At 25.9% G+C, this 18,127-nt stretch overlaps 1 protein-coding gene across 3 annotated transcripts in view; it reads right to left on the bottom strand.

The window, feature by feature from the left end:
• Positions 1 to 18,127, bottom strand: part of LOC129983999 (uncharacterized) — a 70,080-nt gene that overhangs the window by 16,802 nt on the left and 35,151 nt on the right. For all 3 annotated transcript variants that reach the window (XR_008785466.1, XM_056093745.1, XM_056093746.1), the window contains 7 exons: positions 14,764 to 14,824; positions 13,182 to 13,527; positions 10,033 to 10,064; positions 8,804 to 8,862; positions 6,445 to 6,507; positions 4,660 to 4,794; positions 4,095 to 4,211 (listed from right to left, as the gene is read on the bottom strand). Coding sequence is in view for 2 of the 3 variants with exons in the window: in XM_056093745.1 (XP_055949720.1) it covers positions 4,095 to 4,211; positions 4,660 to 4,794; positions 6,445 to 6,507; positions 8,804 to 8,862; positions 10,033 to 10,064; positions 13,182 to 13,527; positions 14,764 to 14,824 (813 nt within the window). In the remaining variant the exon portion in view is untranslated. The remainder of the gene's footprint in view (positions 1 to 4,094; positions 4,212 to 4,659; positions 4,795 to 6,444; positions 6,508 to 8,803; positions 8,863 to 10,032; positions 10,065 to 13,181; positions 13,528 to 14,763; positions 14,825 to 18,127) is intronic.

Here is an 18,127-nt window from a genome sequence, read left to right as displayed (position 1 = left end):
TAGAATTTAGTATGACAAAATTTACATATTAAAGAGGGGGGGGGGAGATATTGATCAAGTCAAATAAAATTAAGAATGCGGATGAAATAACTATCTATCTAATTAAAAATTTTACTATCATGATACAACCCGATTAATAATTACTTAACAACAACAAAAACAAAAAGAAGATTACTGTTTTATTTTTATTTATTTATTTTTGCCAATTCATAAATTTGGGCATCAATTTTTGCAACTTCTGCAGATTTTCCAATCATCAGTTTAATTTTTTTTTTTATTTTGAAACAATTTTATTTGCAATGCTGCTTTGCATTTGATGAACTTTGATGAATTGATGGAAAAAATTTGATGAATGTTAGAATTTTAAACTTAGAAATCATGTCAGGTTTAAAAGGATTAAAGGCACTGTAACTCTATAGTTTCCATTTAACTTTTTTTTTTTAATACATGATATTTTTAAACTGACATAATATTTGTAAATTTCATGGTTAATTCATGTAAAAAGTATCAGAAAAATGATTTACAAGACAAATTGTTAAAAATAAAACTAGCAAATTTGGAACTATAGTGAGCCATTAGGTGTTCACAACAAAAGGAATTTTCAAAAATTTTAATTAAAAATTAAATGATATTTCCCTCAACAATTTTAAGAGTTTATTATTATAAAATATTCAGTTCTATTCTCTTGAAGAAAATAGCATTTAAAATATGACAACTTTATTTCTATATAACTTTATCCTTTAATTTTATAAATTATTTTATATTTTTCATTATTCTAGTAACTGCATTCATATATACATACATTACTATCGTATTAAATATTTTTGTGTGCATGTTATTTTGGATGCAATAAATTTTTGAAAATAACACAGAGACAAATGCACAATATCGTTATGTTACAGATTACATGTTCAAGTCTCCTTCAATTTAAAAAAAAAAAAAAAAAACTTTGGATAATTGAAAAATTAACTCTACATTATGCACAAATTTGTAGCATTTGCAATAATTTCGTTAGAAAAGTTGCCCTAAGAAGATACAAGTTTGCAACAAAAAGATAAAAAATAATTACAGTACACTCCCGATTATCCGAGGAATTGGGTGGCGCGGCCGCAGCGGATAACAAAAATCGCGGATAATCCGAAAAAAGCTAAAAACGGGTATAGCAAAAGAGAAAACAATCATTCCAACTTTGAAAAATCGTTTTATGTACAATAAAACGTAAAATAAACAGCAGGAAATGTTTAACTAACGTTTAATATTTTAGTATATCAATCGAAACTAACCTAAAATGCATTTTGTTAATGAAAACAGAAATGTGCTTTGTATTTACGAGAGGCGTCAAGGATACACAGAAAAATTAATACATATGTACTGTTTTAATACTGTAATGCATTATGTAATTACAAAAGCATAACTGTAAAACTACACCTTTTTGAAGAAATCAGTCATTTGTGTTTGCTTTAGAAGCATTTTCTCTTTAAATGGAAGCAAAAAAAAAAAAAAAAGTGCGGCAGGCGCGGATAACCCACCTGCGGATAATCGGGAGTCTACTATAATTACAATCCTGTTCAAAATTAAAGCTTGCTTTGAAATTAGTGAATATTGGCATCTGTCTGCACAAAGTAAAAGTAATTCACTCATCCAATGCAAATAAATAAATAAAATTTAAAAAAATATTATTATGTATAATTCTTATTTTTTATTATTAAAATTTATAATTCTAAAGGGATTGAAGCATTTTTCAAAATTCTATTTCTTTAATTCAATATTCATTTTTTCCTCTTTTGCTTTTGATGAACTCTGTCATTATTATAATCTTGAAATATTACTCGAGATAATAGGATAAAATTATTTAATTAGTTAAAAGTAACACATGTGGGTGAAAAACATTTGTATTGGATTCATAATATTATGTGCCTTCTTCATGCTTTATATTCATTATTCAAATATTGTGATGAAAAACTATCACAAAAAATTCAGTTGCTAATATTGATCGTAATATTCATAAATTAAATTCATAATTTACAAAAATGCTTAATTTTGCAATAAAAATATTCTTTCCTGTTTTTTTAATGTATTTTATGGATAAATTTTATTGAAAAAAGAATAATAAATGTATTAGGGGACAAAATTAAGAACACAAACTATACTGAAAAATTTCAATCCTGAAAAATGTTTATGAATGTTCTACCAGAGAAATAATAGTAAAATATTTTCATTCTTTTGTCACATACCAAATTCTTACCATCCAATTTACAAAGTAATATAGAGAAAATATTGAAATTGCCAAAAAATTCAAACTTGAGATTTAGACGAATCTTTACCTTTCAGATTCTCTTAAGGGAAGGGAAAAGAAATGCATTTTACCATGCTAAGATTGTTTCAAAACACGATGATTGAAAATATTCTTTGAGCTAGATGATCAAAATTTGGCATACGGAATTATGACCAAATTTGTAAATTTCTATCAAATTTTGAAGGAAATCCATTCATTCAAAGTCTTCCTGTCTGGCTGTTAAAGTAATGTGAAAATAATGACAAAATGCAAAGAACTAAGAAGAGAAACCTTAATACACAGTTTAGTATCCAAAATATACATGTCAAATTTTCAGCCAACCATCAAACAATTGACCAACTATCAGAATGTGCTTTTGCATGCATGTAAATGCAATGATTTAATAAATGAAATTCAGTATGTTATCTTGTGACTCAGATTCAGATGACTATCTTTCATCAATGTCATGCAAGAAATTTGAGGCTTTACCTAAAGATAAAAATTTTGTTGTGAGTAGGGGTAAGACCTTTATTGGAGAGTATGTGGGAAAGTTTTTTTGAAGACTACTCTCAGTTATGTTTTGAATTCATTCTGGGTACTTTACTCAAACATATCAACTTTCTGTGAATAGATTTCCTTTATCATAAAAAGAAAAATATATATAGGTGTAGAAATAAACACATTTGGTGCAAGCACCACTAACAAATTTCCTTTAAAAAATCTGAAAGCCTTTTTGAATTACTGTATTCACATACATTCAGACTATATAATTTCAAAAATGCCTTTTTCAGTCTTGGAAAGGTCTAAATACATTCCTCAAAATTTTTGAAAATTTATCTTTTAGCTTGTACGCTATGAGATAAATGAGAAAGTATGATAGCATTTCTCAGCAGCAATGAAAATTCCCAAAGTCTTGGTTTTCATGAGAAGAATTCCAATTTATACAATGATATTTTACTTTGTCTCCAAATTCAACTTACAAAACTATTTCTGTTTGTACATTCCCCATAAGATAAAGCAAATCACTCACATTTTGTCTTTGACTTGCTTAGTACTGCTCTTAATATTTTTACTTTTTTTGTATATGAAGTTTAAATAGTCATTAAAAAAATTCGAAGTATAGAAAATCCCTATTGTAATCATTAAAAATTTTTAACTTGAGACCAAAATCTAAAAATTTCAGACCTCTCTGATTCCAGAAAGCACATTTTTGGTCTATGAACACGGCAACTCGAAAATGACTTCTGCTAGATGAATGAAATTTGTTTTGTTTATTACCAAATTTATTGAGCTCCATCAAATTTTGGCACACAGACTCAGCATCTAAAATATAGATTCTTATAAAATTTCAAATTTGTCAAAGTTTGACCATCTGTCAATCTCTGCTTTTGCCCCATGAAAATGCAATGAATTAAATCAAAGAAATTCGGTACTTGATTGTAGATTACGACTGTAGTTCTATGTGAAATTGATGTTACAATCATCAGAAAAAATGGCGTCCAAAATATATATTCATGATAAATTCAGTAAAAAAGTTAAACTCGTTCCAAAAATCTATATTCAGTAACTAATGTTCACTAATACCATGCAAGGAATTTGTTGCATTAGCAAGTATTTCCAATTTTATGTGGGAGATGAGGGAGACAATAATTTATAAGAGAGTATATGAGAAGGTTTTGGGGAGATTATTCATGTTGGTTTCAAATGAAAAAATTCTTGTTTAAACTGAACATAAGAGTAATTAACAAAGAAATTTTCCTTCCAAATCAGGAAAAGATAATATATAAGCCAGCAAATTACTACATAAAATGATAAATACCTTCCAATTGCAAGTGGCAATAACTCCATTTCTGAAACCAACATATATTTTATATCTGCCTTTGCACATACTTGCAATAGTAGGTCGAAATTGGTGAACTTTCACTTTTAGAGCACTCTGAAATCAACACCAAAGTATCACTAAATTGTTAAAAAATATTCTATAATATGTAAAGCTTTATTTTAAAGAATGATATCAACAAAACAGCATTTTTAAAAATTTATTAAAGAGTTCAGTAGGGAAATAATTTTTTACCATTATTACCAAACAATACTGGTTTTACAAGAATTAACGATAAAGTGAAATTTTATCAAATACAGAAAAATAAATCCCTTTAAAAAATGAATTACATCGTGGTAAAAGGCTTCTTATAAAAAAACTGAATGATTAGTAAAATGATACTTCAATATAATTACAAAATTTTAAGCATTGCAATTTGTTATCTTAAATGAGCATTAAGTAAAATGTTGAATAGAAGGACTCCAATAAACTGAAATGCAGTTTTGATCTTAATAAATATATAAATTAATAGCCAAATTTCAAATCAATATTAAAATTTTCATACCTCAGCATCAAATACTGTAATAAAATTAGAGTTTAAACCACATGTAAAAACATATGTCTTTCCTTGCATTTTTTCTATGAAAAGATGATAGATATTCTTTTCATCATGTTTGTAAGTAATAACCTGAGTTGGATCCTAAATAAATAAATAAAAAACATAAAGAAAAGAACCTTTAGAAATACAATTCAAATCAAAAATGTGTATCATATATACATTTAAAGACATTTATATTAAAAATTATATTCCATATTAATTGAACCAATGATAATGCTACACAAACAAAACTGATTATTTTCTTAGTGAAATATAGGACACTGGAAAACATCATTGTGAAGGCAGATAAAAGGGAAGAGAAACCAATTAATTACTTACAAGGTGCATAGTGACAAATAGCAGCAAAAATTAGGTACTTTAGTGGGGGGGGAGGCCTTTAAAAATTAGCAGATTTATGTGAATGCATATATAAACCTGCATATTTTTTAAGCCTCTTATAAAAATGCTTAGTTTTTATTAAAACATTTAAAAGTGCATTTTTTTTTTAATTTATCACTTATTTCTGTATTTACACAATGTCTTATATGGTAAAACAAATTATGCCTTTCTGATTTTGACAAAAATATAAAAATGTTCACAATGAATAAAAAATTATCATTACCAAAATACTGTCAACTTTTATAAGATTAATAACACAAATCTGTTATCTTTTTCAACATTTTTTAAAATTAACCAAATACATCATTTCTGAAAATGTCGTCATTGTCTCAAACTTTAACAACATGCATCAAACAAAGAATTGTATTCAATGAACTGCTTTAAAGTTTAATTAAAGCAAATACTTTTTTGTAAAATTATGACTTGACAGTGGTAAAATCACATGACTCAACAATTCAATGAAGCAATGATATTTTTTTTATTAATATTTTATAAAAATAATAAACATTGTTACAAATTGTGTCTATAAGTTTTCAAATGTTACTAAAACTAAAGACAATTTATTTATTAAAACAAAATACAATTAAAAATTTACTTATTATTGTAAAAATAACATTTTGCACAGTAATATGCTTTGATGTTATAGCAAAAACAGATTAAAATTCTATTTTTATTTTTCAATTAAACTGTTTAAAAAATTATAAAAAAATCCATTCTCAGTTTTTTTCCTAGAAAAAACTGACAAAATTTTGCATACCATGTGTTATTCTGTCAATCAGGACAAACTTTTAAATAAACCTGCATAAAAAGATTTCATTGGGAAAAAATTCCATAAGAATTAAGAAGAAGAAGAAGAGAAAGAAAGAAAAAAAAAAAACATTAGAAAATAATAGAATCTGAACACTGAGAATGAAAGTTTTGAAAAACTTTTGCATATTTCTTTAAAAATTTTAAATACCAGATAGAGTAAGAATTTTTAAAAAATAAAATTTAATGAGATTAGTCTAACAAATAATTTTCAAATGAATCAAGACATTAAAAAAAAATCAGTTTGAAAGAAATTATGATCTTTAAAAACTTATGGCTTCAAATTGAAATTTTATCACATTGAATTTTATGCAAATGAATTTTAATACCACAATAAGTTACAGCTTAATATAGTATAGTAAAATCACAATATTAATAAAAACCATGATCAAATGATTAACACAAGAAAGAAGTTTCACTTTAAGTATTTTCCTGTATTCAATACATCAATACAATATTAGTTGTTGCAGAAAATATTAGTAATTAAATGATTTTATTAATAGAATTATCAAAAATGATGAAAATATTTAAAATTTGTTTGCTTACTTTTAAATGAAATCTTTTTGCAGTTTTATCACTGGCACAAGTGTATAAATAATCACCGAAAACCTAAACATTAAAAATAAAAAATTACAATTTTACAAAAAACAAATTGCAGCAGTCTTAATAATTTTTCATGATAATTTCCAATTAAAAGAAATAAATAATAGCAATAATGCCATTTAATATGTCAAATACATCTAAGTAATAGGAGGCATCTACAGAATTAGGTCATAACATTCAACATTCTGTTGAAAGCCTAAAAGAGATTAATATACAATTTTTGAAGACAAAAGTTCAACTTTTTTTATAAACTTTATGCTTTCTATATTCTTAATCAGAACTATAATTATTTCTTAAAAATATCAGATTATCATTCATTAGCACCAACTTCAAAGAAAGTGAGTGTTATGATGGCCACTAATCACATATTTTTTGGAATTTAAATACATAAATTATTTTTTTAAAAAAGATTGGCAATAAAAATAATGAGAAACCATCAACATTCAATAAAACATTTAATTTCATTTCCATTTATTTCATATGTCTTATTATGAATATTATGTCTCATAATATTCATACTTTGTTTTTCTTTGCAATCTAAAATATAGCATTTGTTTCCACAATCCTTCTCCTCTTTAAGGAATATAAATCATAACTTGGTAAAAACTAATTGTTTCAACATATATAGATTCCATTATGATATTAACTACACAAACCTATATTGATATTAGTTCCCATGTAACATTTTGCTTGCAGAATATAGCAATTAATATGAAAATCATTATGCAGTAGAAAATACGATTATAAATCTGTTTTACAAGAAATACAAAATTTTAATAATACGAAAGATACAATATTTTGACTATCTTATACTTCTTTATATTTCATTAATTGTTTGCAAAAATTAAATTTCATGATGAAGTCTATTTTATTTATTCTAAATTTATTTCGAGACAATTTTAAAGAATTTTATTTTATTCCTTAAGGTTTCTTTTATTCAATAATTTTGTACACATACGTAACACAAAAACTTTTACTGAACCTCATTTTTATTACTTTTTTTTTTTTTTTTTATATTCAGTTTCACTTCTAACATTTCCAGTGTTTGCTTAAACATAGTATTAAAAAGTAATGAAAATAATATCACATAAAGCTTTTAGATTAGTACAATTAATAATTTCTCATTGCTAGAAGTGACTATAATTACACTGAAAAACTGAAGAGCTGACAGAAACCACATACTCCATTAATTTTTTCTATTCAGAAAATATTAAGCTTTTCTGAAAATAGGTCCTAATATTAAACATAATTTTTCATGGTGTTCACAATATACCTTATTTTTGAAATATGGTCTAGTTAAAATCATCAACTAGATAGATGCCATAGTTATTCCTAAATGTCTAATTCAAGTGCAAATGAACACTTGTATACATTTGTTAAATAATAAATGTGGCAGCAAATAATTAAACATTTAGTAATTAATAGAATGAAGAGAATTAAAATTTTGATTCTCAGACATGATGAGTACAAAATGGAATCAATCTTTCTTTCAAGTATCAGAAAAGGACTATGGAAGATTTCCAAAATAAGGAATCTTGTATCCTTCTGCAAAGAGAAGAAGGATTTTTGAATGATTCCAAAATTGCGATGAGAGTAGAAGAACTACAGTCAATAAGATGGATGACGAAAAGGCTAAGAAAAAAAATGTCATTTAGATAAGAATAATTTTTTCCTGAGTTAGGAAACATGCAGCAAAATGTTTGATTATTTATAAAGTTGATATTTAAATATTTATCCTTGCAATGGCACCAAAAATATACACATTGGCATAAGGAATAAGTGTCATTCAATTACATGAATAATACAAATCATGCATGAAAAAATAATACATCCCCTGAAAATAAGCTTTAATGTATCATTTGGACTAAAAATCAATCATTAGATAGTTTTATCTTTTTTTGAAAAAAATAGTAGGTAAATCTTTTCTCTCTTCAAATTCAATGTACTCAATGCAATAAGATAGAATTTTAGAAAATTTATGTCTTTTGAACTACAATAATAATCATGGTATAGTATTCCAAATATAAATAAAATTAGATAAGATGATAAGTGTGGGTGATGTGAAAAAAATTATGAAAATTGCTTCAATAATAATTAAATCACTTCATTATTAACCTCCATAATTTTTAAAACCAATCTTTTGCATTCATCATGTTGTTTTAGATATAATACTGATTTTAAAATTTTTTGACTACACTTTAGTCAGTGAACACATTTAAAAGGACAGGAATAAAAATTCACAAAAATATCATTATTATTCAATGAGTAATCAGCTAAATATAAATCAATGGAAGATTTTTACCTGTATGGAATTAATATGAGCATTATGAGCTACCAGATCTCTGATTTTGAGACAATTTGCTAAAAAACATAGAACATATTTTAGACAAAGCTTTAAAAAAAAAAAAAAAAAAAAAAAAAGCTAAAACTTAATAGAATGATATATCAGTATTAAATTACTCAAAACAGAGTTGAATTTGTGGATTCCAATTAGCTAAAAAAATTACCGATCTTTCAATATTCTTGTAGTTTAATACGTTGTAAGACAAGCTCTCATTAATCTTTCAGTAATATGAGTTCGTATAAGAATTTTTATGATAAATGATAAAATGGAATAAAAAATCAGCAATCACACCTTTATTGAAAATTTCTGTAATAAATCATTTATTTTTGAACAAGTAATAATATTAATCATGAAATTTCATAAAAAGCTGGTTGGATACACAAAAAGAAGAATAAATTCCCCTTTAGCAAATTATGGATAAAACTAGATGTAGTGATTGCAAAATAACCAGAAAATTTAATTCAACAGATCACAATTTTTTGTAATAACTATTATAGAAACCACATTTGTATTTGAATAGCTTCTGTATAGTTATCTACAGAAAAAAAATTGTATATTACATAAATTTGGTTTATTACACTTAATATAATTGGTCAATAGTATATAAAACAAATTAAACAAATAATAAAATATTGATAATCTAAAGGAACTAATGCAGGTCATAAACAAAGTTCAGTGTTAGTCTTTAGGCACTGACACTATCTATATTAGGCTAAAAGTGACGCTAGTGAAAATTCATTTTATTTTATACATTACTACTCTGTATTCCTATTAAGTCTTCTATAATATAATGTTTATTAGCACAGAATGTAATAATTAATGATTACTAAATACTCCAATACCACAGAGAATAAAGTGTTGAAAAGATTAATTGTTCAGCCAGTAAATAAAGACTAAATGTATAATGTAAACACATACATGCATATGCACTAAAATTAATTTTAAGGGAGTACTGAAATAAAGCCTACTGTTTAAGGTGATCCCAAAGAAGATTGCATCAGAAAATGTACTAAATTTTGTATCTACTTACAATACAAAAATAAAGTACACAACAAATAAAATAAAATTTCTGAACACACAGAGCACTAGCATTTTTTACAGAAGAAATTGGCATGCAAAATAACAAGATTATAATTATACTAACAAAAGAACTAAAATATAAAATATTACAAAAATAATCTACTAACCTGAAATACAGTCAGTACTTGGATCTGTTATACTAAAACAGGAAAAAGACAAAACAGAACAAATAAAACATCACCAAAAAATTTGTGACATAACACAATGTTATTAACAATAATAAGAAGAAAAGTATTTATCACAGATTTTATAGCTTTCCTTTTAAACTGTAAATTTATACAATATGAAAACACAATTATATGCATTAAGTAAACACAAATAATAAAAATAATTATTTCAACTTTTAAAATTTAATATTACTTAAACAATTAATTTTAAATTTTTAAAATTAATGTCATTTAAAAAACATGTATTCTGTATTGTAATTTCAATTTCTTCACCTTTACTTATAATAATGATGAATGTATATGTGTGTATTGGTGCTCTACAGGCCAAAGAGTCTGAACTAGAGACACCAAACTTGGTACTTATATATTTTGGAAAGTGAAAATGCGTACCTCTGAACGATTTTCTAAAATTTTTTAATAAATTTAAAATTACGCAAAATTTTGAGATTTTTTTATATAACTTATAAAAATATAATAGCACAAAAATATTCTTTATATCATCCTAAAATTCAAAAAATTGCCTTTTTAATGATACTAAACTGATATTTGTGCTAATTTTTTTTTTGAATTACAATAATTTTTTTAAAAAAAATATTTTTTTAATTTCCAACAGTAAATTACATTAATGCTCTGAAATTCAAACTGTTTTGATTTGTTCATCAAATATTGAGTTGTGGGATTTTCTTCTACAGTTGAAATCTAAAGAAGAAGCATTCTGTTTAACATCTATGTAGTTTACAAGAGAAATAAAAAAGTAAAGTTACAATATCAGGAAATTTAAAAGATAGATGAAATATTTACATTTTTAACAACAGCATGATATTATGGGATAGTTTCTAATAGAAAGGTTCATGCACATAATAATTAAAACTTAAGTAAGACAATTAAAATAGATGATGTTAATGTTAATAATTAAGTGGAATCATGAACATCAAATTATATGTAAGCAAATTATCTGAAATCAAATATAACTAATATTCCTTCTGAATCAACTGATCACTTGAGTCGATTATTTTTAAATAATTTTAAAGATGATTTTATGATTTAACATTCAGTCTCTACAGTGGTGACCAAAATTAAGGACACTTTTGAAAATCATTATGTTTTCTAACTTTGTATGCTTATAGAGAATGTTACATTTCACAAAATGCAAACTCTTACATATCATTTTAAAGAGAATTCGTTGCTGATTTCAATGCAAAAAGCAAAATATAAGTATTTGGAATACAAAAAAAAAAAGAAGTTATTCTTATTTTAATCTGAATAATAAACACAATGATGAAGGGTATTGTAATTTCAAACTTTCCTGACAAATCACTGCTCTTGTTCCAGGAACCAATTAAATGTTAATAACTTCTAGCAGAAGCTGACATCATGTTAAAAGTTGGAACAAATCATTATTGTGCTTTTTTCTGTAGAAGGAAGACAGTTTTTTGGGTAATCAAATTGCAAGTTAGAAATTTTGTTAAACTTTTTAATATATAGTTGGAATTTTTATAAATATCTCTAATATTTAGTCAAGAAACAATGACACCAAACGAAAGAAGAATAGACTGGTCATCTAGAAAGAGAACTAAGATTACTGTTACATGAATATAGTATTTTCTATACTGAAATTGCAAAACAGGTGGGTGGTTCTTTGACTACATCTGGAGTCTAAAATTTTTGTTTACAATATCAGGAGACAAATTCAGTATAAAACAAAGCATGAAATGGATAAAAAAAAAAGGTGCATCACATCTGTTGATGACAGAAAATTAAAAAGACTATGTCTCAAAGATAGAAGAATGTCATCAGTGGTCATCAGAAGTCAAATGAATGATGTTGGCATTTATGTCAGTTCAAAAACAATCAGGAGAAGATTATTAGATGTTGGACTAAGAGGTAGAATTCAATGAAAAATTCTTATCTGAATTTACAGAAGCATATAAAAAAGATTACAGTGGGCAAGGGAATGCATTAATTGGACAGGTGATCAGTGGTCACAAATTATATAGAGTGATGAAACAAAGATATTGTCATTCAGTAGTGATGATGTAATATGTAAGACATAGAAAGGCAAAAAACTACATCCTGATAGGCAATTATGAAGAAAGTTAGTGTTATGTTAGTTTGGTCCTTCATGTCAGCAGACAGTATTAGTCTCCTTCCATCATGTTATCGATGGGACATTAAATGCTAGAAAATACATTGACACTATTCTAGAACCAAAACTTACACCTTCCATTAGTGATCTCTTTCCCAGCAGTGCATGATTTATTGTTCAGCAGGATTTAGCTCCTTGCCACACATCAAAAATATCAAATGAGTAGTTTAGGAGAAAAAGCATTGAATTTTTATCAGGTTAGGAAACAGACCTGACCTCAAAATTATCGAGAATTTATGGCATCGTTTCTTGTACATATGAAGCTTTTATCAAATAAAAGGGAATTAATTCAGACTATAATTGTTTCCGAGCATTATGCAATAATGAAAGAAGAGTTTAAAACTCTCATCAGCTTAATGAAACATCAATGTGAAGCTGTAATAAAAAATAAAGGCTACACTACTAAGTACTGATAACTCACTGCAGTCATCAGCATCTAATGTATCTCAAAAATTATTGCCACTCAACTTTTATTGTATTACAAATATTTACATTTGATATGCAAGAGTTTGCATTTTGTGAAACGTAACATTTTCTATAAGCACACAAAGTTAGAAAACATGTATTTCTCTTCAACTCCTCAGAAGAAACAATGGTGGAGAATAATCATTTTACCAAAGTAGTACTTTAAACTTTCCTTTTTATTATTCAATTTGGACTCATTATTTTTTAAAAATAAAAGGATAGAAAATCTTAGTATTTTATTAGTCTGGTGCTGTATGGTAAAAAAAAAATGGGCCTACTTCCTAAAAAACAAATAAAAACTTCTTTTAAGTATAAAGAACTACATTAAAATAATGGAGAAAGGGGAAAATCTTTTTAAGAGGTCTATAATTTTTAGAAACTGAATTTCAAAAACAACAAAGTACTAAAAATTTAAATTTTAATGACTAATTAATGATTTAAATCTCTTTTAGTTTATTATTATGATAATATGAATTACCTAAAGTCATCAGTATCATTATTTTTTTCAGGTGAGGCAATAAGATCAATGTCAATCACAGGAATTCTATTTTCAGGTAATGGAAGAATAACTACTTCATCACTTTCCAAGGGAATAACATCATGATCAATTTTCATAGAATTTTCTGTGGTTGTTTCTTGTTGAATTGAAGTAAAAGAATCTTTTTCTGTATCATTAATTTTTATAGCATCAATTTCATTATTGATAGAGCCAAGAGTATTGTTTATCACATTTCTATTTTGTGGGGAATTAGAAGATGGCCTCTCTTCTGGTCTTGGAGATTCAACTGTGGATCTGCATTCTGCACTTTGCTGCATTACTAAATCTAAGGTGAAGATAAAAAGCAATGTTTAGAAATCTAACTGCAATTAAAATATACAACAGAATTCAAATTAAATCATAAAAGAATTAGAAAAAATCTGCAGAAAATTAAAGTACAAATATTTTCTACTCTCAAATAAAGATAAATGTTTTTGAATAGTTAAATATAGGATGCAAAATAACACAATTAAAGAAATAGTTTTTCTTTATAAATAATAGAAACAGCACACAGATGACTAGCTTTGTGAATTCATATATATATATATATATATATATAACAAGCAAATTTGAAAATAAATGTTTTTTGTAACAAGCAAACTTGAAAATAAATGTTATTTTCAAAACTGATATACAAAAAATTGATTATATTCTAACTAAGGTTGAAATATAATTAATAAAAATAATGATCTAATGTAGATTAATATATGTTTAAAATATAGCAAAAAAGTTATAAATTCACATGTTACTGTTCATTTTCAGATTCAAAAATCCTCCGCACTTTCATGCATGCATCAGGATGCACTTATCAGTCAAAATAGGAGTGAGAAGAAAGATGAAAGGAGGAGATGTTTGCAATTAAAAATAAACTGAACTCGGCTCATTCCTATATTTAGAAACTGTGGATAACTAGTATTATAGGAAAAAGATACTTTTTCACAGCAAAAAGATTTAGAACAATTTATAGTAACTTTAAGGGGCCTAAATATTAAATTATGACAAGCAAATGGAAGATTTCTGTTCTTAAAATTTGTTAATCTCCTTTTTAACAAAATAATAATTTTTTAAAAATCTTAAAATACTTTTTATTTTAAAAATTGTTATTAAGCATTTTTGTAATATTTTGTGAATAATAATGGCAGATAATCTCTGTCACATTTAATTAAAATACATAGAAAATTCTTTGTGCACACCTGAAATATTTTTTTTTTTGTTGTTGTTATTTGAATTGACTATCTAAGCAATTAATATGCAATTTTGAGTTACAATAGTATGGTCAGAAATGGCAAGACACTCCTATACATGTGGGGGGTGGGCAAAAATGAGCAGGAAAGTATAAAATGGGGGGGAGGATCAAGGTCATAGAACGAGAAAGAATTCCAGAAATGCAATCATCCTTTCACATCTCACCCTTTAACGAGGTAGAATTGTTCAAAAGTGGTAGTCTTGGGATACTGAAATGAACAACACAAAATATTAAAACTTAAACAATAAAAAAAATAAAATATTCATTTTAACAAACCATTCATAGTTCTAACAAGAGTGTTCCGTTTGTTCCTCAGAATTTCTTCTTCACTTTGAAACTAAACAGAAAATGAGTATTTAGTAAGCTAGCAGTGAGAAATAAAATTATTTTAATATATTTTTGCAAAAAATCTACTTATTTACAATAAATAAAGAAAAAAAAGTTAAAAATATTAATTAAATAATAAATTTTTTAATCTAGAGAAGTTTTGGAAAGATCGTGTTTACAGTCTTACACAATTTATGACCAAATTATCTATCTTTGCACTTCAAATTTTCATTTTATTTTAAAAATAAGAACCTTAATATATTATAGCAACAACACTTATAATCAAATTCAAACCTAAACAAGGGGAAGGCCTGAGGTAGAAAATTGATATCAGGATGAGATCAGGATAATAGCAGGCCTTTAGGGTGTTTATTCAATAAAATATTAAAGCACAATGGTCACCCACTTTCGAGAAAATGGCCTGCAAACTTTAATTACAGCTTATAAGCTATAATGTGTCATTGACGAACATCCGAATAGTGCAGACGGTAAGATGTTGGCTTAGCGTTCATGGAACCAGAGTTAGATACTGGCTTCTGTTTTTTAATTTTCTATTTGTTTTCATTTAAAATTATTTCAAATTAATTTATACATTTACATATAGTTTTCATTAATATCTTTTTATTCTTCTAATTCTTCAACTATTAGAAGAAAAATAATTATAAATTGAGATGCATTTTTTTTTAATATGCAAAATTACAAAAATTAAATCAGCAATTTAGACATTCAATTAATACGATATTCATTTTTGTATGGAAAAATAAAAGTATTTTCTCTTAATACTTAAGTTATAACTTTTTTTTAAAATAATTATATTCAAACAGCTCTTGAATTATAATTTAATTTTTAGGAGTTAAAATAATTATGAATATAATTTTAACTATAAAAATAATTTAAACAACTATTTTCATCTTAAAATCATTAAATGTTTTAAAATTTTGGATTTCAATAATGGCAAATTATTTGTTATAACTTGACAAAGCTATATTTATAATTGTGATTAAAGAGAACAACTCAAATTAATAAAATTAAACCAGCAAATATTCTCAATATTAATAATTGAAGAGAAAAGTAGAAAGCAGGTGTTAAGTTAAGGAATGCATAGGCAAATAGTTCAAAATTTTTAGTAACAGTACACAGTATGCGTTGTATGCTGCCCAATTTTCTGAAGAAAAATATTTTTTGAAGATAAACGAAATTTGTTTATCTAATTGATTATTTTAAGGTTTGTCTTGTAGGTAATCATTATTTATCAATTGTGCAAGATGCCAAAATATATCTATCTTGTTCCAAATGTTTTCAGAATAATAACCATTTTGGTTCTTGCATGTAATATAAAATTAAGGTAATATTTTTATGAAGTCAGTATTGTTTATGTTTGTAATTATTTTCCCAGCTTAAAGATAAAATTCTGATTTAAGTATTACATGAATGAATATATATTTATTTTTGTGAGATATTTAAGAACATTTATTTTTGATTGATAAAAGTTATATATTAATTAAAACTGTTACATATTAACTTTAAAAAAACACATTCACATCTTTAATTTTTTAAATATATATTATAATTCAGGTATTATGAGAAAATACATTTATTTTTCCATACAAAAATGATTAACATATTAATTGAAACCATCTTTAAATTGTTAATTTAAGTTAGGTAATTTTGAATATTTAAAAAAACTCTTTCACATTTATGATTATATTTGTTCCAAAAGTTAAATTGTAATCCACGAATTAGGAGAATAAATATTTATTTTTGCGTAAAAAAAAAATGAAAAGAATAATAATTAAAACTGTTTGTAAATTGATTGATAAATTAATTTGAAATAATTTAAAGGGAAAGAAATAAAGAAAGCAAAAAATACTAGCTCAGGACCGAATATGTCTTGTGAATACTAAGCCTTATCCACTATACTGTCATGCTCGTCAATGGTGTTATATTGTTAGTAATAAGCTATGCTGAAAGTCTGAAGGCTATTTTCTTGGAAACGATTGGCTATTGTGCTTTAATATTTTCATGAATGAACATTCTAAAGACATACTAACATTATATACTAACGTTCATCTCGCATTCACTTACTGTTAAAAGAAATAAAATTTATTAAGGAAAACAATTAAACATGAAGCAAATGTAGTATTTCAAAGTGAAGTTTAAAGAATTAACACAATTCAATTTATAATTCTTCAGAGTATATTAGAGAGTTTGTAAGAGTAACACAAAATGAATATATCCATACACAAGCACTTATATCAAGATCATATTGTAGCAAAAAGCATATATTTCATTATTTATATGTGTGCATGCCAGAGTTTAAAATAGGAAGCCATTAATTATTTAAAAAAAATAAATATATCAAAGAGTAAAACTTCCACTCCTGCAGAAAGTGTCCACCCATGCATACAGATCAAACCTTACCCTTATAAGGGTCACTTTTTTTTGGTGCAGTCACCCTCTTGGAAGGAGGTGCACTTTTTTTATGCACCTCCTCCCAAGAGGGTGACTGTGTTAAAGCAACTCCTCGGAACAATCACTCAAACCTCTACAAATGGCAAGAGCCACTGTACTTCATTGAAATTCATTCCTTTTATCTCTTTGATTTCAGGCCTTACATTAAGAGAAAGAGGGAGAAAAGTACACACACTCCAAAACAACATTGGAAATTAAATGCAAACTGTCTCTCCCACAGTGTGGAGAAAGAAGTAAACTTTGCCTTCTATGGGCGATATTTCAATAGCCATGGCTACTAAACATAAAATAATATTTTTGCCACAGACACAGTCTTTTGAGCTCTAAAGCAAGCTTCTCTGAAACTGGACCAACTTAATGATGTGTTGTATCACAATGTGATAATAAGAAATCAGATAGGATAACAGGAAGGAAGTCATATTGTTCAGTTACAGGATAATACAAATAAACAAAATCATTAACTCAGCGAACTTCACAAAAAACTGATGACATTTCACATTTCTCTCCATCATGATCCACATTTTTCTCCATTATCAACAAGGTTACCACTCAGATTTGGAAAAAAAAATATTTAGTGTGTTTTCCCTACATGTTTATGCAATATAAGATGAAATATATGAACAGCACATATGAGCTAGTTACAATCCATAGTTTTAATGTGTGGAGCTAGCAACAATTTGATATTACTTGAAGTAATAGTATATTAAAGGCATATTAATATTTACATATAAAAAAACAATTTATCTTCATTTATTCCTTAGAATTTAGCAGGACAAATTTTTCATATTAAAGGGAGAGGAGGATATTGATAACTTCTCATGCTCTTTAATTGCAAGTCTAA

The sequence above is a fragment of the Argiope bruennichi genome, chromosome 9, assembly GCF_947563725.1.
Source record: "Argiope bruennichi chromosome 9, qqArgBrue1.1, whole genome shotgun sequence".
In the NCBI taxonomy this organism is placed as follows: Eukaryota; Metazoa; Arthropoda; class Arachnida; order Araneae; family Araneidae; genus Argiope; species Argiope bruennichi.
The sequence above is the reverse complement of the archived record's forward strand: the minus strand, read 5'-3'. Positions and strand labels throughout refer to the sequence as shown.